General features: G+C 51.4%; 2 protein-coding genes across 2 annotated transcripts; one reads left to right on the forward strand and one right to left on the reverse strand.

The window, feature by feature from the left end:
* Nucleotides 1–887: 887 nt before the first annotated feature.
* On the forward strand, nucleotides 888–5,762 carry SLC16A8 (solute carrier family 16 member 8; the record flags this gene model as incomplete). The annotated part of the gene is made up of 4 exons (XM_084279151.1): nucleotides 888–1,116; nucleotides 1,571–1,714; nucleotides 2,243–3,106; nucleotides 5,329–5,762. The coding sequence occupies 4 exons, from the start codon at nucleotides 888–890 to the stop codon at nucleotides 5,721–5,723; spliced, it is 1,632 nt and encodes a 543-aa protein (XP_084135277.1). The 3' UTR covers nucleotides 5,724–5,762.
* Nucleotides 5,763–9,738: 3,976 nt separating this feature from the next.
* Nucleotides 9,739–19,464, reverse strand: PICK1 (protein interacting with PRKCA 1; the record flags this gene model as incomplete). The annotated part of the gene is made up of 12 exons (XM_084273747.1): nucleotides 9,739–10,220; nucleotides 10,951–11,095; nucleotides 12,569–12,619; nucleotides 13,938–14,030; nucleotides 14,789–14,922; nucleotides 15,235–15,297; nucleotides 15,405–15,458; nucleotides 15,880–15,969; nucleotides 17,039–17,105; nucleotides 17,228–17,356; nucleotides 17,840–17,951; nucleotides 19,424–19,464. The coding sequence occupies 12 exons, from the start codon at nucleotides 19,462–19,464 to the stop codon at nucleotides 9,976–9,978; spliced, it is 1,224 nt and encodes a 407-aa protein (XP_084129873.1). The 3' UTR covers nucleotides 9,739–9,975.
* Nucleotides 19,465–21,089: the final 1,625 nt, after the last annotated feature.

Below are 21,089 nucleotides of genomic sequence, written 5' to 3' on the forward strand. Positions count from 1 at the left end.
AGGGGTACAGCAGAGGCCTGGTGTCTAGGGGAGAAATGAGAAAAACATACCCACAGCAGCCAACTGGAGCAAAATTCCTGGGCAGCTTAACAGCCCCGAGAGCAACTCACAAGACAGCCCCTCTAATTCCCTCCTTCTCCCCCCTTAGGCTTTGTTCCGGCCCCTCTGTGCAGGTACAGAGCCCTAATCTCTCTGGCATGCGAATAACCACCACCATCAGTTTGCTGGGCTCTCCCCCTTCACCCATTTTCCAAGTCTGGGCCCTCTTGGCAGGGAAGGGAGGGGAAGGAAGGGAGAGGGCTGTCCACAGAGGCCTCTGGGAGTGAAGCACAGCAGGCTTAATAGCTCTCCTGTGCCCCAGTGCTGGAGGGAGGCTTCTTTAGCAGGGCAAGTCCTGGAGGGCTCCCAGCTGGAACAGACAGCGAGGAGAGAGGCACAAAGGAAGATCTTTGGGGCTAAGCAGGGTTCACGTTCCTGGCCCTCACCTGGCAGCAGCCTGCAGGCAAGGCTGGATGTGGAGCAAGTCAAGCTGGGAGCTGTGACTGTGCTTGGTTGCATCTGACCATGGGTTATGGAGCTGTTGCCTGTCCCAAGCTCATGGGAACCTTTGAAGCTCTGCCCAGCCGTGGTTTGGCCTCACACCCTGAAGCAATCCCACCTTGCCTGGCAGGGTGAAGATGCAGAGAGATTATATTGTTCCCCAGTGAAGTGCTTGGAGCTTGGACATGGCCATGGAGAGAAAACTTGTAGTAAAGGTTTGCCTGCTGTTGCTCTTCTCTTCTCGAAGTGCCTCGAGATTATTTTTTTTTCTCTCTCTTTCTCTCTACCTCTCTCTCTCTCTGTTGCCCTACTGCTCCTGGTCTGCCTTTCCCCTCCCAGGCTAGACAATGGGGAGAGCTGACCCAGAGGAAGGGCATCTCCCAGCTCCTGTGAAGCCCCCAGATGGTGGCTGGGGCTGGATCGTGCTCTTTGGCTGCTTTGTGATCACTGGCTTCTCCTATGCCTTCCCGAAAGCCGTCAGTGTCTACTTCAAGGAGCTCATGAAAGATTTCCACGTGGGCTACAGTGACACAGCCTGGATCTCCTCCATCATGCTGGCCATGCTCTATGGGACAGGTGATGCTTGGATGTGCTTCCCCCTCTTCCACTTCTGCCTTTCCCTGCCCTGCTACAGGCCCAGACCATGGGGTCTCCTAATGCTTACTAGCACAGTCATGAACAAACATGCCAAGTACAGCTGTCCCACCACATCTCTTCTGTCCTGCATTTCATGTCCCTGTTTCCTCTGCCCCAGGAGACCTCCGTGGTCACCCCACCTGCCTCTCAGTTGATACAGGGTTTGCTCCCACTGCTGAAGTGCTGCCTCTACCACAGCAAGTTTCTCTTGTTCCCAGGGAACAGGGGGCTGAAGGCAGGGCGAAGCAGAGGTCTCCACATCGCAGCCTCTCTCCCTTGGCTGGGCTGTCATTAGTGTTTCCTCTTCCCTGGGTGCTCTGCTTGGGCTGCTGCCCCTTCCCAGTTGTCCTGTCTCCTTCTTGTCTCCTACTCTGTCTCCTCTGCTTCCTTCCAGGACCAGTATGCAGCATCATGGTGAACCAGTTTGGCTGCCGGCCTGTCATGCTCATTGGCGGGCTGCTGGCCTCCTCTGGGATGATCCTGGCATCTTTCACCACCAATATCATTGAGCTTTATCTGACAGCTGGAGTACTGACAGGTGAGAGCCCCAGGAGTTGGGGTGAGGAGGGGTACAGGCTTACCTCAAGAAGAGCCAAGACCATGTTCTATCTCCCTCTAGCACTGCCATGTCTGGCATCAGGTCTCCCCTCACCTATTTGCAGGGGCTCACAGAAGGCTGTGCTGTGTCTAAAAATGCAGGGCCTCTGGTTGAGGGGAGAGGGACAGAAGAATCATAAGTGATGCTCAGTGATCATGGCAGCTGGGGTGGCATCAGTATATAGCAGTAGAGGGGAGAGGCAAAGTTCCTGTTTAAAGCACAGGTCCTGTCTAAACACACGTAACATCACCTGATCCAAATACACTTCAGGTGGACAGGCTGGTTTAGCACCTCTTCTCTGGGGACAGCCCACCAACACAAAGGAGCAGAGGCTTGTGAGCAACACATGAATTCCAGCATGGGGCTTCAGCACTAGGATAGTCTGAGGGGAGTTTTCAGCTTGTTGCAAACCACACCTCATGTTCTTGCACTCCCTGTCTCCCTCTGGGCTCTCTCACCCTCATGTAGGTCTGGGTATGGCACTGAACTTCCAGCCCTCACTGATCATGCTGGGCACCTACTTCGACAAGCGTCGGCCTCTTGCCAACGGACTGGCTGCAGCTGGGAGCCCTGTCTTCCTTTCCTCCCTCTCCCCACTGGGGCAAGTGCTGCTGGAGAAGTTTGGTTGGCGAGGAGGGTTCCTCATCATGGGGGGCCTTCTGCTTAACTGTTGCACTTGTGGGGCAGTCATGAGACCCCTGGATATGGGCATGAAGCGGAAGATGGAGAAAGCTCAGGACAAATACGAAGCCAAGGAGATGCTGCCCATAGGAGGGAAATCAGAGGAGGGAATTAGCACTGCTGATGGAACCAAGAAGGCTAAGAAAGCCAAGAAGAAGCCCAAGAAAGGAAAGAAGCTTCTGGATTTTAGCATCTTTTCCAACCGAGGGTTTATCATTTACACTATTTCAAAGTTCATCCTGGTCTTGGGTCTCTTCGTGCCCCCGATATTGCTGGTCAACTACGCTAAGGACACAGGTGTACCAGACACAGAGGCTGCGTTCCTGCTCTCCATCATTGGCTTCATCGACATCTTTGCCCGCCCTGCCTGCGGCATGGTGGCAGGGCTGAAGTGGGTCCGCCCTCACGTGGCTTACCTGTTCAGCTTCGCGATGCTCTTCAACGGCCTGACCGACATCTGCAGCGCCAGGGCCAGCAATTACACAGGGCTGGTCATCTTCTGCGTCTTTTTTGGCATCTCCTATGGCATGGTGGGGGCACTGCAGTTCGAGGTTCTGATGGCCATTGTTGGCTCCCAGAAGTTCTCCAGTGCCATCGGGCTGGTCCTACTTATTGAGGCTTTTGCTGTGCTCATTGGTCCACCCTCTGCAGGTAGGTCTCTAGCTGCAAAACAGGCGATTCGCTTGGCTGCTGTTCCATGGCGTTGCAGGTGTGGGACATGGGCTTGGTACTTCAAGGAGGACCCTATTTCTCAGCTTCAAATTTCTCCTGGAAGCTGAGATCTCCAGTGAGAGCTCCCAGTCTCCCTCCATGCACCACAACACCGAATCTGGGCAGGGGCAGAATATGAAAAGTGATACTTTTCTCTCTGCTTTGCTTAGAGACCTGAGTGATGGCAGCCATACAGAGCTGTCCAGAGTAGCATGACTTCCACTGTCCCTCAGCCCTGATCAGTGGCACTTCCCTCTCTTTCATGCTGGGAACCAGGTCTCTGCCTTCACTGCCAACGTTGCATAAAATCCTGTTCCGTTTAGGGTCAGGCACATGCTGCAGGCAAACCTTTGAGAGCAGCACAAGGCGAGGGTCTTTCAAGTTCTACTTGATGTCCATGGCCCCTTGATGGGTGCTGGGAGTAACGATCTCAATTTCTGTTGGCCCCAAGGCACAGGCATTTTGATGCCAATCATGTCAAAACAGTTTGTAGAGCCACCTGATGTGCTTGCTGTTATTTTGCTGTTACTTCAGACACTCGCAGCTTCTCAACCAGTCTGGTCCAGGCCACAGTCCCTGGTAAGGTCCATACCCCACAGACAGACCATAAACAAGCTGTTGAACTGGGAGAGACCCTTCACCCAAGAGATCAGTGTAGGTGACCATTAAGTGTCTGATCAAGGCTGAGAAAGCCAAATCAGCCAAAGGCTTATTTACAAATGAATTGGAGGTCCCCATGTACGTGATTTGCGAGGAGGAGTCAGACAAAGGGCAAATCCCTAGGCAGGAACCACTCGGTTGTGTTCCACACTCCCTTTCTTCAGCTGGGCTAAAGCCCATCCATGATCTCTGTGTGAATCCCCTTTCACCTAGTACATGCCACCAGTTAGGTGTAAAACCCACTGTCATCAACTCAACCCTGCTCTCAGGTGAAAATTAGTGGCCAAGAGAAGCCCCTCTTGGTGCTAACAATAATTCATGCCCTGCCTTACAACCTGTGGGGCAGCCAGCAGTTCCCCGGCCAGGGAGGGTCAAGAAATGTGTGTATTGGAGGCAGCTGCAGAGAGAACATGGCAGCAGAGGGGGATTTAACAGTGGGTGGCGATGGGGATATCCCTTAGCCCTCCAGATGTGCCACGGGACTGTGCACATGCACAGTGACAGGCAGATGGTGCAGGGTCACCAGAGAATGGGAGGTGTGTGTGGGGGGCAAGTCGTGGTTCCCACCTCCCCCTCTCCCTGGGACATGGCTGCTGCAGGACTCCCCCTGATATAGGAAGCTTGAGTGTGCTGATAAACCCGATGGGTCGGAGTTGGGGGAGCAGCGCTCGGCTGGGAGAAGGGGGTTGAACAAAGTGGCTTTGTTTGGGGTAATCCTCCTGAGCTGCTTCCCCCTCCGTGGGGCTGAGGGGGTTTGGCACAGGATAAGCCGCGCACACGCGTGCACACAGGCTCCTCACTCCCCGTCCGGCTTGGGTGAACAGGGGCACATTCACCCACCAAAGAATCCACCACGTGCTTCCCATGACTGCTCCAGGAGCACCTCAGTGTGCCTGGAGCCCGGTCTCAGGCCATCCACCATAGTACAGCATGGACTGCACAGTCAGGAGCCGAGATGAAGCCTCCAGTCATCACAGCCCCATCCCAGCTCAGTGGTGCCTTCCTGACTGCGGCAGGGTGGCTGCTCAGGCTCCCCAGCACCAAGAGCTGGGAACCCTCCTCCCTTGCCAGCCCTGCTGCATTCAGAAGATGCAGTGAAAACAGCTCTTTGTGAGAGACCATCAGTGCAGCACAGCCAAAAGGGTTTCTCTGCCAAAGAAATGTTTCTTGTCCCCCTATGAATGTTCTCCTGACAGGGTAGCTAAAGAAATAGCAACGGCTTCCCAAATTTAGTTCTTTTCTGAGACAAGTCCTCAGAGGCTAGTTTCATTGTGGCAAGATGATGGCCCACTATGATGCAAGCCCCTAACATCAGTGTATCAATAGTAAACATTCAGCTCTGTCCAAACAAGGGAAAGCACCAAACCCACACGGTCACAGTACTTTCCTGGTGGCACAGTGTGGCTTTTGTCCTGGCTGATGTTTAGATATTGAGGTGCTGCCTGTGTGTGCAGGAGCATGTAGGCTGAGGGTAACGTTCTCATTTCTTCTCCAACCTTCAGGCCGTTTGGTTGATGCTCTCAAGAACTATGAGGTGATCTTCTACCTGGCAGGCTCGGAGGTGGTGCTCTCTGCTCTCTTCCTGGCCATGGCCACCTACTGTTGCTTGAACCGAGGGAAGAAGAAGGAGCCTCCTCTGGAGAAGAACCTCTCGGCAGGTGGTGGAAGCGACACTGAGGAAGCGGAATCTGATGTGCAGGAAGCCGAAGAGCACAGCAGTGACAACCACCAGCCGGCCCACAGCACCGACAACACCGTGGTGGCAGCCAGCGAGGAGGCCAACCATGTGTCAGAGGAGCAGAGCGGGGAGGGAGGCGGGTGTCCCGAGGGGGACGGGGAGGTGTTGGCACGAGATGGCTGCAATGCTGACCAGACGGTGGAGAGGGACAGTTTTTAGCTGGGGCAGAGGAAGAGGGATGTATAAAACTGGCCTTGTTTGCACGCAGCTCAGCGTGGGAGGGTAGGTGGGATATGGGGTGGAGAAAGATGAGACAGCAACAGATGTAAGGAGTAAGAGGAAGAAGTATAAGAATAGCTGGTCCTTCTGTACATACATCCACATACCTACCCAGTGATACGTCTGCTTGCATCCTGTGCCCACGCTGGTACGACGCAAGCTCAGAGCAGCCCAAGCACCAAAAAGAAACAAAATAATAATCTTCTTTCCTCACTTCCAAACCAGCCCTGGAAAAAGTCTTTTGAAGAGGCTGCCAAGGACTCTCCTTTTCCTTCTGCATTGTCACAATACAGAACACAAACAATTAGAGACTCTTTGTAATCAGATCTGGTAAGCTTTGGTCTGGTGTAAGTGTTTCCTCCGCCCCACTTCCGTGGTCGGGATAGCGCCAGGCTAGCTGGCAGTAGGCTTAGTAGGTGGTGGCATTCATAGCTATCACCTGGGCCTCCTCCAGCTGCAGCCAGCACGCAGGTGGACACTGTGTCCTCTGCAACACCTCCCCTTGGGCTCTGCCAAACCGGTGGGACACTGGCTCTGACCGCCTCTCAAGCATCCTCTGTGGGTGGTAAAGCTGGGGCTGGGGCGTGCGACTCTGCTTTGCCACGCAGGGAAGCGCTGGGCTGGGGTGCGAAAAGAAGAAGCCTGAGGAGGACTAATGCTGTTAGGTGAGTGGCTGGCCAGGAGAAGGAGCCTCACCAGCAGGAGAGCTGTCTAGGCTGAAGGGAGTCCTGCTGACATGCGGAGGGAACAACTTAGCCCCCATGGTGGTGAGAGTTTCAGTGCAGGTAAATAACCAGGCCCCAAGCAATTATCCAGTCAGCAGGAACGACACCAGACGCGTGTCTATTTTCCTTTTAAACAGAGAAAACCCTCTTACGTAAAGGAATCAAAGGTAAGGCAGAAGGACAAGCTGCAGCCCCTGGGTGCCACTAACGAGGGTATCAGAGCACGTGGTAAGGCAGGCGTGACCCCCTCACCCCCGCTGCAGCAGTGGATTTCTAGATTGAGAGAGGACAACCTTCCCTGGCATGCTTAAACCACTCCTAATCTGCTTTAGGGCTGGATCTTTTATAAACACCCCTGGCCAAAGCCCTTTCTTCCGTTTCCCTGAACTGCTTCACCTCAGAGGCCCTGGGGGAACCTGTGACTATAGCGAGGGATCAGAAACTAAACGGAGGGATACAGGGAAGGCAGCTCCTGGGACCATCAAAACAGGTGTTTCATTCCAGACTGGATTGACTATGACTTAACTGCTAATGGGCAAAGCCTGCAGGGCCCGTGAAGCCTTTTTAACCCCGCAGGGGAGCAGAGACCTGAAAGAGAGTTTCATTCAAGATGCTGTCAAACAAAGAGTGCTAAATGATAAGCAAAGCACAGCTGCTGAAGAATGTTTCTTTGAGAAGAGACACAAGAATTGGAAATTGGAGGGGAGAAGGTAAAGCCCATGGGGCTGTGCCCTGACCCGCCGTGGCGAACACCACTGTTGTTAGCTCTGTAAGCCAGTCATAGCGCTGGCTTGGGGCTTTTTCCTATTCAAACCCATCCCAGATCAGACTAAGCACCATGATAAACCCCAGATGTAAAGTTCTGGGAGAACGAGAAGCAGCAGCAAGGGTGACTGATCCCTGCAGGCATTCACTCACTGCTCCATAAACTTGTTCTCTTCCCCCAAGGTAGGAGCACTGTATCTGGTCTGCTCCACCAAGTTGCTCTGCAGCTCTTTCCCCAGCAACCCCAAGCCCCTGTTCCCTAGGGCTGGGTTTCCATTGTCCACTGACACCACCTCCAAGCAGCAGCTCACAACCTTCCAGAGGTCCAAGGTCCACAGTGTGAAAACAACTGCCCTCGTCAGCACCAGGCAGGTTGCTGGAACAAGGTCCCCTCTGTTTTCCCCGACACCCATCAACATTTCCCACTAAGCCTCCGGCCCTTAAATCTCATTTCACAAAAGCACATAAGAGCCTGAAGATACCCAGCCCTCTTCCTTCCCCTCCACCAGTCAGGTGGCAAAAAACCTGGCCAGGCTGCCTTCCACCCGGTGTTGCTGGCTTTCAGGCAGCCTCCGAGGAAGCATTTGCTCTGTTCCTCTTAACTGCTCCGTATTTTGGCACAACAAACAGCTCTGAAAGAGGATCAGGGACTTAAGCATCAGCTCAAGCTTGTGATGCAGTAGCTGAGCTGTGTGGAGAAGCTGGCCCTGGAGGGGTACAAGGATGCCACCAGGCAGGACTGAGGCAGCTGGTGGCTTTGCAAGGCTGGTGTCCCCTGGGAAGATGCAGGGAAACTGGCATTACATGGAGGATTGGTCTTGCTGCAGCATTTATAAGTTTCCTCCTCTGGAAACCCATCCTGCAGCGACCACTGCAGCTTGTGAGCAAGGGAAGAAAAGGCCAGCACATGACACCCATCTTCTCATCATTACATTTTAAGATTAAAACCAACAGAGGATGAAGAAAACCCAAGTAGTACAGGAAATGAAATGTCACGTTTTCCTTTATTAGAGACAGTAGTCAGTACATCAGAGTCTGTTTAAGTCTTGAGCAGCTTGACGGTGGATGGCTTTCTTCCAGGCACCCACAGAGATGATGAAACTCCAAAAGCAAATCAAAACCAAAACAAAGCAAACATCTCAATCATAAATTAATGCCCTCAGATAACTTCTCTCACTACCACTAGAATGTAATGACTGAGAAGTCAGACCCCTTGCCTCTGAGAAGCACACAAGTCCCGGCTGTTGTGCTGCCTGCTCAGCGAGAAAGTGCCACCTGCATGTGGAGTCAGCCCACAGGGATGGAGGGAGAAAAGAAAAGGAAGGAGGAAAGAAGTGGCCTCACCTTGGTTTTTCTTCCCCTCCTTCCCTTGCGCTGAGAAAAGGGATGTAGCTGCTGCTTCTGGCTGGCCCAGAGGCAGCCCAAAGCTGTTGTGTAGAGAGGAACACAGGGGGTGGCATGCTTCGCACTAAAAAAACATCTGAAAGCCTCTGGCTCCGGCCCTTGGCTTCCTCTCCCCTCTCTCCTTTGAGGATGGGTTACCTCCCCTGTGGTTCTGAAGTGGCTCCTCCTGGTGCCTGCACAAGGAGAGTGCGCAGCACTGGCTGCACGCCCTCCCTCGAGGAGCACATTTGGTTATTGTGCACCGCAAGGAGCCGTAAGAGAGGAGAACGATGGAAAGGAAACACATGTAGCTTTGCTGTTACGCTGGGAAGCTGTCTGCCCCGGACAGGTAACGTTCCCTTCAGCATCTCTGCCGAGTAGGAGCGCTGTGCTCCTTCCTGCACCAGGTCCCTCCTTCCCACAGGGAAGGGCAGAGCCACCTCCTGCAGGATTCTAGCCCCGGGGTATAGCTATAGAGTGTGCAGGGAGCTGTGCAAGAAGAACTCAGGAACTATGGAGAGGGTGGTAGCCAGGGAAAGAGACTGCCATATCTTTGCAAGAGGGTTGCAGCACCTCAGTGTGCCAGGCAACTACTTCCAGCAGCCCCTGCTTTGAGAGCTGCACCCACCCCCCTGGCTTTGGGGTGATCAGGTCACAGGCACCACCACTGGTTCAGGGCATCAGTTTGGACTTGCTCTGGTTTCTTAACAATGGTGGTGCCGGGAACCAGGGGCTGTGGGAGCAATCATTGTACAAAAATTGGTCCTGCAGCCTTTGGGGACAGATGGAAGAAACAGAGGAAGCTTAAAACAGGCTAGAGAACAGGAAGCTGGAAGACAGCGAGCAGTGAGGTGAAGAAAATGCTGGTGCTAACACCTTCCCTTAGCATAAGGGGTGGGCAGGAGGGGCTGTTCTTGCCATTTGCAATCGTCTCCAGAAGTTTAACCGGCTTCTACTTTGGGCCAGAGGGGAGCAATGCATCCCACTTGCTCAGCAGCATCCTGTCTGCACACAGAGCCACGTGGCAGTGCAGTAGGAGATGTTCCTCCCCCACACCTCAGTACCCGAGCTGGGCAGCAGAAGTCTGTGGAGGAAAAAGGAGTATCCAGGCAAACACGCAAGGGGAGAGAGAGGAAAGCAGAGGTTGGTCCCAATCCAACCAGCTACCCCCACCCAAAGCAGAGGAGGAATCCCAGGCTGGACACACACAGTCACGGAGGATCAATCGCCACGTGAAATACATGTTTTTCTACCAGTCTGCAGAGTCTCTGTGGCCCCGCTGGCACACTCAGGCATCGTCAAAGAGCTTTTCCCCACACTCAGGCATCGTCAATGAGCTTTTCCCCATTGGCGTCTTCTTTCCCGCTTCCCTCCCTCTCGCTTCCTCCTTCTTCGTCTTCCGCCCCATCCGTGTACGTGTCCTTCTGCCCGTAGCTGAGCGTGGTGCGCGCAAGGTCCACCTCAATGGGAAAGACGTCTGCATCCCGCAGCACGGCGTAGCAGTCGTCGTAGTACTTGGACATCGTGGAGACAAAACGCTGGAGCTGGAACACGATGTCTTGCACTGTAGTGGAGACAAGTTGAGAACAAAACAGGCTAAAACCCCTTTCACAGAATCACAGAATGCTTTGGGTTGGAAAGGACCTCAAAGATCATCTAGTTCTAACCCCCCTGCCATGGGCAGGGACACTTTCACTAGACCAGCTTGCCCAAAGCCCCATCCAACCTGGCCTTAAACACCTCCAGGAACGGGGCTTCCACAACCTCTCTGGGAAGCCTGTTCCAGTGCCTCACCACCCTCAGAGTAAAGAATTTCTTCCTAATGTCTAACCTAAACCTTCCCTCTTCCAGCTTAAAGCCATTGATTGCCCCTTGCCCTATCACTACATTCCCTGGTGAACAGCCCCTCTCCCACTTTCCTGTAGGACCCCTTTAAATATTGGTACAAGACAATTAGGTCACCCCAGAGCCTTCTCTTAGCTAGACTGAACAAGCCCAACTCTCGCAGCCTGTCTTCCTCGGCGAGGTGCTCCAGGCCCTTGATCATCTTTGTGGCCTCCTCTGGATTTGCTCCAACAGCTCTACGTCTTTCCTAACAGCGTGATCAAGCCTCCCCCGCCAGAATTAGATACAGTCTCCTACACATTAATCCCTCTTGGCCCCGAGGGGATGTCTTGGGCACAGCCACAGAAGGGTTCAGCAAAGACTTTCAAGCTGAGATGAAGGAGAAACACGAAGGCCCACGCCATGTCTGCAAGACCCCTTCAGCTGCTGGATGCAGCAGCAGTACTCACCATGTTTCTGGTCCAGGAGCTCTATTTTCTCCAGCACATCCTTCCTCATCTTGGCAAAGCGCGTGCGAGCCTCCTGCCGGCAGCGCAGGATAAGGCGGTACTCGTAGTTCCCAGTGCTGACCCGGTAGAGGGGTTCACCCAGAGCCTGCAAAACACAGCCCCGTTTTAGACTCCCACAACAGAGCTTGTACACAGTTTCCCCACCAATGTGGACTCAAAATGACTGTGAGTTATTACAGCCCTCACAAGCTCACTGGAACTGGAGTCAGGAAGCACGAAACACAAGGAACACTGAGCCACGTCAACAACTGGCAGTCAGTGGCGCCGTTCCGAAGCCAAACACACCCCCACCACTGCTACTAAGCAAAGACAGGAGGATGGGCACCTTTCAGTGCAGCGTGGAGAAGCAGAATGGCTTCTAATCTGAGCTATTACAGCAGGCACTATGTACAAACAAGTCGAGCATCTGAGGGATATATTCATTTCTATCAGCCACACAAAAACATCTGCCCTCCTCTGGGAGCTTCTTCAGCCTATGCTGACATATTATACACAGCTAACACAGGGAACCTCGTGGCATCTACAGCCACTGAGACACAATGCTGCAAATCATTGTGGAGGGACCTATGCACTGTCCCCCAAAATACTTTTGAGAGAAAGAGATTAAGTCTGCCAGGAAAAGAGTGTTCATCTCTTGCACCTCTAAATGTTACACATATAAGAATCCATTTTACTGACTGCAGCTTGGTGATGCACGCTGCATATGCCAAAACCCAAAGATGTTACTCTGCTGTGCAAGGCTGGGATGCTTTCCTTCCATTTAGCAGGAAAGATGTAATTAAATGTTGTGTTAGGAAAGTCCCATTCCCTCCTGGCACTGGGATCTAGGTATTCCAAGGATTAAGGAGATCTTAGAGCTAGATTTCCAAAACCCCTGCTCTGAGATCAATACCCAGGATAAAACAAGATCTTACTTTTATGCAGGGACATTCAGCATGTAGGGGACACTATTAGTTGTCTTAAACAGAGCAGTTAAGGATTACAGTTGTAAAACCCCAAGACAGCAAACTGCTACTGGAGTAAGTTGCCAGATGTTTGTTTGTTTGTGTTTTTTTAAGGCTTGATTTTAAATTACTTATTTTTACCAAAGAAAAAACAAATCCAAACCCCAAAAACCTGTTGAGAGCCTTTAATCGACTCTCCTCAGCTACAAAAGCAGCTTTCATGTGCATTTTTCTAGAGAAGGTAAACCTCTATTTCTCAGAAACCGTTCCAGAATTAATGATAAGCTGTGCACCACACACAAGTGGCATCTGTGAAGATAACACCTTAATCCTCCTTACACAAGCTAATATTACTTAAACACTGAGACAGGCAACCACCAAGCAAACAAGCTTTGGAAGAGGTGTCTGGTCCCTCTGCTATTCCACAGCACCAGTGATTCATGACAGTTACTGGCAGCTGTTTCCTAGGCAGCATTTAGGGATCTCCAGTTTCTAAAATGTTAAGAATAAATGTGTGTAATTCCTGGGATGCATTCACTAGTTTGGATACACACAAGCACAGAAGCTGCAGAAACAGAGGATGCAGTTGTCACTGCAGCAGTACCGGTACTCACAATGCAGCTGTACTCTTCATCGTCCATCTCTTTGACTTTCAGGCAGTAGGACTTTGCAGGATTTAAAATAAATAACAATAATTGGGAAGAAAAAAAAAAACAAAACAAGAAGGAAATATTAACAATTAGAAGCAATTTCATCATCACCCACAGCCACAGGGTTGTACCATTTCAAGCCTTCCTTCAATCACAGAACATTAGGAGTTGGAGGGGACCTCAAATGATCATCTAATCCAACCCCCTTGCCAGAGCAGGGTCACCCAGACTAAATCACACAGGAACACATCCAGGTGGGTTCCGAATGTCTCCAGAGGAGACTCCACAACCTCTCTGGGCAGTCTGTTCCAGTGCTCTGTCACCCTCACAGTGAAAAAGTTTCTCCTTATATTCACGTGGAACTTCATAAGCTCCAGCTTGCACCCACTGCCCCTTGTCCTGTCACTGGCCATTACTGAGAAGAGCCTGGCTCAATCCTCCTGACTCTCATCCTTTACATATTTATAAACATTAATAAGCTCACCCCCCAGTCTCCTCTTCTCCAAGCTAAATAGGCCCAGCTCCCTCATAAGGAAGGTGTTCTACTCCAACACTGCTGCTAGACACTGGGAAAAGCACAGTGGGGTGAGAGATGGGGAGAGCAAACAGTTGGGGAGAAGGTGCTGCATTACAAGAGTAAACACCTTAGACAAGTATAACCTAGTTAGAGAAAAATGCTGTGTTCATTTACTGTTTGGGAACATACAGTACCAGGAAAGCATGAGGAAGAAATAAATAAAGAGGAAAACCAATCAATTTTGGGAAGGATTGATGTGGGCAGAGATGCCACCATATTCACTTGTTGTAGAGCTGCAACTCTGAACCAGTGAAAAGGAATAGATGCCCGCAGCTACAGAAGAGAGGCACTTAAGAACCCCACCCTTTTTGGGTGCAGCTAACAAGGAGTAGTGAAGCAGAGAATGAGAAAAACAGGGGTGGTCTCAATGAAAGCAAATACAACTTGATAGTTTGTTACTTGGCTAAAGAAAGATAGACTATCTAAAACTATATGGGGAATACTGTGCGGAGAGCTATTTAGTGGAGATCAAGAGCCTAAGTTGCATGGGAACTCTTTAATAATAAATCAGGAAATTAATTTTGTCACATAGAAAATATGTCATCTGGTTCTGGGCAATCTTTCTAGGTTAAAAGCAGGTGTCTGAATGAGCAATTTGGTAGTAGGAAAAGAACTGGAAAAAATACTGCATTCTTGCATGGATTGTGGAAGGATGGATGGTACATACAGGGTCTGTGTGACCTTCAGGCTGATTCTGTGGAATTTAGTTTCAACTGGCACTAAAAAAATAAAAACCAAAACAACCAAGCAGCTCACCAAATACTCAAACTTGACATCCAGGTATTTTTTGATAGTCAACCTTGTGTCAGGAATGGCTTTATTCAGGTACGTATTCAGGTCAGTAAGCATCTGCAAGGGAAACATCCTGTTGCTGCATGTAAGACCGAAAAGCATGACCACAATTCATCCAGTGCAACCTCCTGCCCAGCACAGGTCATGAGACTGCCTCGAGTTAACTCTTTTTTTTAAACTCCAGCATAATCAGAACAAAATGTACAATCTCGACTCGGAATTGCTGTGGTTAGAACGTTCATGTCACTGGCAAGCAGTCCCAGTGTTAGAAATGCACGCCTTGCTTCTAGCTGAACTCCTTTCCACTCATCTTGTTTCATTTTCAGCTGGTCCTGGAAACTTCTCTCCTGATTCAAAAGCCCACGACACAACGTTATCCATCCAACATGGAACTGAAAGTGGTGCCCAAATCAACACGTCAACCTCCTGTTGCTAAACGAGCGGACAGATTCCCTGGAGACTCACTCCAATACACTGACTGAAATCCTTAAATTGCTCCCAGACTGCTTATCTGAACTCTGTTAAATTTAGTGGCAGCTTTTAATTGTGGGTTCCAGTATCAGGGAAAGGGCTGTAAGGATTGCATCAACCCCTTCAGCCCCAAAGGAAAAGGAGAGGAACACATTCATGTGCAGAAGTCCAAGGGACGAGATATATTCACTATGTTACCTCCTAGGTTCTTTATGAAGATTTCCCTGACAGAAAGCAAAGACTGTTCTTCCCTGATTTATAAGGCCACCCTCAAGGATATGCTTTTGTCTTTCTAGATTCCCCTCTTCTCCAGACCCTTTACTTCTACAGTTACATCTCTTTACCGGCTTAATTGTTTTCAGAAGGTGAATCCCAAACTTCTCAATGTTGCGATGGGCATCAGCAAATTTCACAAAGGCTTCGCTGGCAGCTGGCTGTGGCTCCCGTACACCAATGACAGAGAAAACATCTCCAAATGCTGGATGAGGGAAATACAAACAGATGAAAGAAGAGGAGAAGAATCCTGACTCTAGTATTAAAACTCCTTCTGATAACCTTGCAGTTAGCTGGGGAAGTACCCTACATATTGCCCTCTAAGGCTGTTAGGGCATTTCTTCAATGTCTCATGTGACAGCACCATGACAGCTAATGCTAGGAGAACAGCCCTTCCCAGCTCATGTCTGCAACGCTTTGTTTTCTTTCAGTGAGGGAATCACACACTAAACCACTGACTAAAGCTCCTGAAACCAGAGGTCTAAGATTTCTGCTGCCTTCACTCAAGATTCTTTACCTCTGTGTGTCTGGGATAGCTCAAAGAAGGCCCTCAGAAGACTCTTGGTGTGCTCTGTCAAGCCTGTGACGGGAGGCAGAAAAAACCTTGAAGTCATTTCACTGTAACATAATGGGGGCATCATTCCTTCCTTCCTTCCCATCTGGTGTCTGACAGAAGACACAGTGTACCTTTGTATAACTCCGCGGTCCTCTCCAGCTCCTCTAATCTCTTCACTAGTCCATCTAGAAGGAAACAGTAATTAAAACACAGAATTACAACAGTCAAGTCCATGACATTGTTAAGACACGACTGCCTGAAAAAACACCAGTTTCGTATCTTTGCTTCAAATTTCTCTCACCTCTTAACGCCCAGGTTTAGGCCCAATGTGGGGAGCTTTTAAAATAACTCCAACTAGTTTTACAGTGTGGTGTCACCATCTATCAGCATTCACTAAGTGGGTCCCCATTTCAAATTAATTTGACTGTAGCTAACACGTAAGTGGCCCCAGTGACAGGACAGGGACTCAGGAAGGGCAGAGGCAATCACAACAGTGAGGTACAGCGGAAGGGAAGTGTTATGAAGGAAAACTGTAAGTATAAAACACTGGGAAGCATGAGAGGGTAAGGGTTCCCTTAAGAAAACGTCCTCCTGGACAATACTTACCATTGCACAGTATGGCTCGGCTCAATCCCAGGGCATCCGCTGTCCCGGAGCTCATGTTCTCTACCAGGCGATGCTTTACCTTCTTCAGTACTAAAGGCCAAGAGAGAGTTGCAAACTGGGATCAGGGTCATTTCTGTGAGCATAAAAAGCACACTGGCACACCTCAGCACTTTCTCAGGCATTGCATAAACTGGCCAGTCTAAACTGAACCTGCCATTACTTGAACTGAAGTCAGGAGATGAGGCTGGAAGCAAGACAAACAGGATTTAATGCTCACAGTTATCCCCTTGCTTACTTTTATCTTTTGGATCTCAGTTAAACTCTTTTGTCACCTCTTGATGGAATGAATTTCTGTAGTTGGTGGTCATACCCTGCAAATTACTGGGAACAATTATGCCCTCTTTGGAATCAGATGACTCAGCTACATTTATTTAGAGGCGAACTTGCAGGGATGCCAAGTGCCTGCAGCTCCCAAGAGCTCAGCTGAAGCCCGAGTGTTCAGCATCTCTGGAAAATGCCACGTTGTCACCACACTTCTATTTCCCCAGAAATCCATCCCAGTCTCCACCATTTCCCCATGAACTCATTAGCACCTTAACCACCATGAAAAGAAATGAAAGCAAAAAGTCTAGATTTGTGGGTTTTAGGAAAGTGAGAAAGGCAGACCATGTAATGGAGAGAGCTCTGCAGGCTGAGTTCAAAACACACTTTGTTTTAGAAATAAAGCCCCTCCTCCCCAATTTATGGTTGTACAAAACTCAGTGTAGATACGTGTTTCATCACTGTTATCCAAGCCAAGAGACTGCAAACAGTGTTTTTTGATAGAGGCATTTCTGTGTACAGCTGGAAATCTCCATGGATCAGAGTAATTTACGTGTATTAAAGATATTACCTAGTTTGAGTTTAATCATACATGCTAGATGTAGCACAGAGAAACAAGCCTCCCACAACAGTCAGGCTTTAATTTAACTGCCAAGACTATTTCAAGAAGTCAGAGAAGGGTTTTTAAAACCTGTAATTCTCTTTGTCGGTGTCCATCTGAAAATGACTGAGTTAAGACAGACAACAGACCCAGAATCTTACTTTGGTTTTAGCTAGGACCAGTCTTTCACCCTTCCACATGACTTGAACACCCTAAGGAGAAAGAAACCAGTCTTACCGATATCCAAAGACTTGCCCTGCTTTGGGTCAGCCTGAAGCTTGTTGTAGTGAATCGTCACTTCTCCCTGTGGAAAGAGCAAATCCAAAACTGCTGTGCTCAGAGCAAGTAGCAGTGGCTGCTTTTACCAACAAACAGTAAAATGTAAACCAGGACCCAGAAGCTCCAGTGGCCCCTCCTACCTCTCACCTTTACCATCTGTATCATCTTGGCCACCTCCACCTTGGTCTTCCCTTTGATGGACTTCCCGTTCACGCCTGTGATCTCATCACCAGCGGCTACGGTGCCGTCTAAGGCTGCGGGAGTGTTATCGAATACCTGGGGGAGAGGAGAGAAAGCACAGGTGGGCTGGAATCCAGAGGAAGAGAAGGGTGAATGCAGGGCTGAAGAACAAAACCAGGGACAACTGCACTCCTCCTACTTAACCCGGTTGTATTTTGCTCGTGGTGAAGCCGCAGTTTTTCCCCTTTTCTACCTAAGAGGTGGGATGATCACCTTGTTCTCTCAGGAAGTTCTTGCCTCCAGGACATACCTCCTCAAGCACTGGATTTCTTGATGTTAAGAATGTTGCTCTGTTCCCCTGTGAATTCTAACTTGCCCTCCAAGGAGAAGGCTAATTTCAGAAGCCTTAATTCCCCCAGACCTACTAGGTACTAGGATAAAGAAATCACATTCACTGGAAGGTAAGATGATGCCTCCCTCCCACTTTAAGACAAACAAATAGCTCAGGGCTCTCCACACTTCCCATCTCTCTGGCCAACACTGTTTTACGACGATGATTGTTCCACTGCGAGTGCCCACCTGGACAATGTAGAGACAGGGGCAGTACTGTGCTCCTCCCCCAATGCTGATCCCGATCAGGTTCTGAGAGTCCTTCTTCAGGGTCACTGTCCCAGGTACAGTGGGGATCCCCCTAGAATGGGAAAGGCTGAATGAGCAGCTGAATGTGGTGGGCAGAGCTGCACGTGTCCGAAACAACTCTGGTGTCCGATACAAACTGAAAAGATAATGGGCACTGCACATCCGAGCTCCTCGCGTGGCCTCTGCCACAGAGTCTATCGGCACGGGCCAGCAGAAAGACCTTCTGGGCTCTCTCTTTTGATACTGCATGCAAGGATTAGAGGTGGGGGAGACACCCTCACCCATCACTGGGCACTGAGGAAACATTACCATATTTTAGAGAGTGCTTTATCTGCTCTTCCTGCTGGAGCAAGAGGAAAACTTTCGCAGCATAAATAAGGTGCAAGACAAGTGCTCCGTGTAAAATCCATTCCTAGTCTCATCAAACCTTTTATTGCTCAGAAAATGCCAATGTTGTTCTTACAGACCTAAGGAGCCCAGAGTTTCTCTCCACTTATTGTAGAATTGCAGACTGGTTTGGGCTCGAAGGGACCTCAGACAACATCAAGTTCCAACCTCTTGCCATGGGCAGGGACACCCTCCACTAGCCCGGATTGCCCAAAGCCCCATCCAGCCTGGCCTTGAACGCTGCCAGGGAGGGGGCAGCCACAGCTTCTCTGGACAGCCTGTGCCAGGGCCTCACCACCTTCATGCAGGACATTTTTTTCCTTTCTATTTATTCTAAATCTCCCCTCCTTCAGCTTGAGGCCATTAATCCTCATCCCATCACTATCTGACATTGTAAACAGACCCTCCCTGGCTCTCCTGTAGGCCCCTTCAGGCACTGGAAGACTGCAATAAGGTCTCCCTGGAGCCTTTTCTAATCCAGGCTGAACAAGCCCAAGTCTCTCAGCCTGTTTTCACAGGGAGGTGCTCCAGCTCTCTGATCATCTTTGTGTCCTCCTCTGGACTTGCTCCAACAGCTCCATGTCCTTCTTGTGCTGGGGACCCCTGAACTGAACACAACGTACTCTAGGTGAGGTCTCAAGAGAGCGGAGGGGAGAATCACCTCCCTTGATGTATGCTGGTCATGCTGGTTTTGATGCAGCCCAGGATACAGTTGGCTTTCTGGACTGCAAATGCACACTGCTGAGCCATGTTGAGCTTCTCATCAACCAACACCCCCAAGTCCTCCTCAGGGCTGCTCTCAATCCATACTTTTTCCTGCCTCTTATTAGCTTTCCTTCACCATAAATGTTTGGGTTTTTTTCTTCTAAGGTCACTAATTTACAGAAGTTTTGCTGGCACTGCTCTACAATCAGAAACACAGGGCAATCACTGGGGAGCAACAGAAAGCATTCTCTTTTGCTCGCCAGCATAGCGACACCTCGTCCTCAGTCCCCAGAAGGAGCAAGAAATCAGGAATGAGGAGCAAGTCTGACCCCTCAGTACACAGCACCAGGAGCAGGTCAATTCATCTGTTCCTATTAGGCCTTGCCCGCAACGACTGTTTCTATGATTAGCAAACCCAAGTAAAATACTCACAGCTTATCTTCCTCGATATCATAGTCCAAATCTGCAAACATGGTTTTGGTTAAGTGGAGCCTGTTCACCTGAAACTGCTTTTTCCAAACTCCCTGGGAAGAAAGAACAGGATAAACCCCAATAAACCAGTGATCATCCTAGAGAGCTGCAGAGAATCGACCTGTCACCCTTGTCAATCCCTTGGGTTTGGGGTTTTTTTTGGTCTCCGTTCTTGCATCAAAGATGAAAAACATGTCAAGTCTCTCTGATTCTCTGCTCTGAAGGAGACAAGAGAAAGTCCTCGAGTGTGAACACTGCAGGTTTCAAAATCCACATAGGTGCAGGGGTTCCAAAGCATGGTCCATTCTGGGCAGCTGCCCACCGACCTGCCCAGCCCCACGGCCACTAGAGACATGGAGCTTTATTCTCTGCGCCCGTTAAACATCTCTGTTCCGTCCCTCAGAACAAGCTACGGCACCTTCTGCCATTTACCTTTTACGGGAAGGCCACGCAAAGCCTTCTGCACCCCACTTGCACGAAAAGCCCCGTTATTCCCCCCGCACCAACCCGCCTCTCCCAATTCGCTATTGGATTTCCCACACCAATGGGCGCGTTGGGCTTCCCTCAGCCTTCGGCAGCCCCAAAGACACGCTGCCGCTAACCCAGTCGCGGCGGCAGCCCCCCAGGGGGCCACCCCCACCGGCTGCCGACGCGGGGAGGGCCTCGCCGACAGCCCGCCGTGCCGTGTCCCTCCCGGCGGTGGCCGCCTCTCCCGCCCGCTCACCGGGCTGGGCCTCGGGGCGAGGCCTCGGCACGGAAGGCTCCGCGTTGCGGCCTGCCGGCGGGGTCTCGACGGCCACAGAGCCAAGAGGGGAGGATGGGGGCCCCCGGGGAGCACGACCCCCGGCCCCTCCTTCCCTCGCCGAAACCGCCGCCGGGCCGAGCGCGGGGCGGCGACGCTGAGGGGCGGAGGGGGGGAGGACGCGAGGGGGCCCCGAGGCTCACCGGAAGCGGCCGCCCGGCACGCGGCCCCCGCCGCCCGGCGCTGTCAGCCGCCGACACGTCGCCGCCGGGGCCAACCCGGAAGCAGCAGCCGAGCGCCCGGAGAGACCCCGCCCCCTCCGCCAGCGCCGCTGCCGCGTCGCGTCGCCATGGGGACGGGGACGGGGATCCGCGGGGGCGGGATCAGTTCGCTCCGCAACCATCTTGAGAGCGGCGCGGAGCCGGCGGGCTCAGGCGTGCGGCGCCCCCGGGCTCGTCTCGGCCCTCCGGTGTGGGCGGTTCGGGGAGCTGCCCTTGGGAGCTACTGCTCTCCGGGTGTGCCGTGCGTGTCCCCTCCCTGCCCCGAGGCCTCCGGACCCCTCCAGGCACCCCAGCGTGTAGAGGGAGGGCTGGGCTGTGCGGTGGGGCGAGGCCTGCGGCCTCCAGCCCAGGCCTTGGGTTTCGGGGTGCCTCAGGACACCAGGAGGCGGAGCTTTGGGGCGGAGGCCGCAGCTGAGGAAGAGGAGGGGCACAGCTGAGTCGAACAGGTGTAAAGCTTTGGCAGAACAGCAGCAGGCGGCTTGTCCTGCCACTGTTACCGGTGGCTCTCGGCCCTCGAGTCACCAAGAGGGGCACCCGCAGCCTGCCCACCTCGAGGAAAAGGTGCTGGTTTGGCATGTGGAAGAACAGAGCTGTTACCCACAGC

The sequence above is a fragment of the Gallinula chloropus genome (assembly GCF_964237585.1).
Source record: "Gallinula chloropus genome assembly, chromosome: 1".
In the NCBI taxonomy this organism is placed as follows: Eukaryota; Metazoa; Chordata; class Aves; order Gruiformes; family Rallidae; genus Gallinula; species Gallinula chloropus.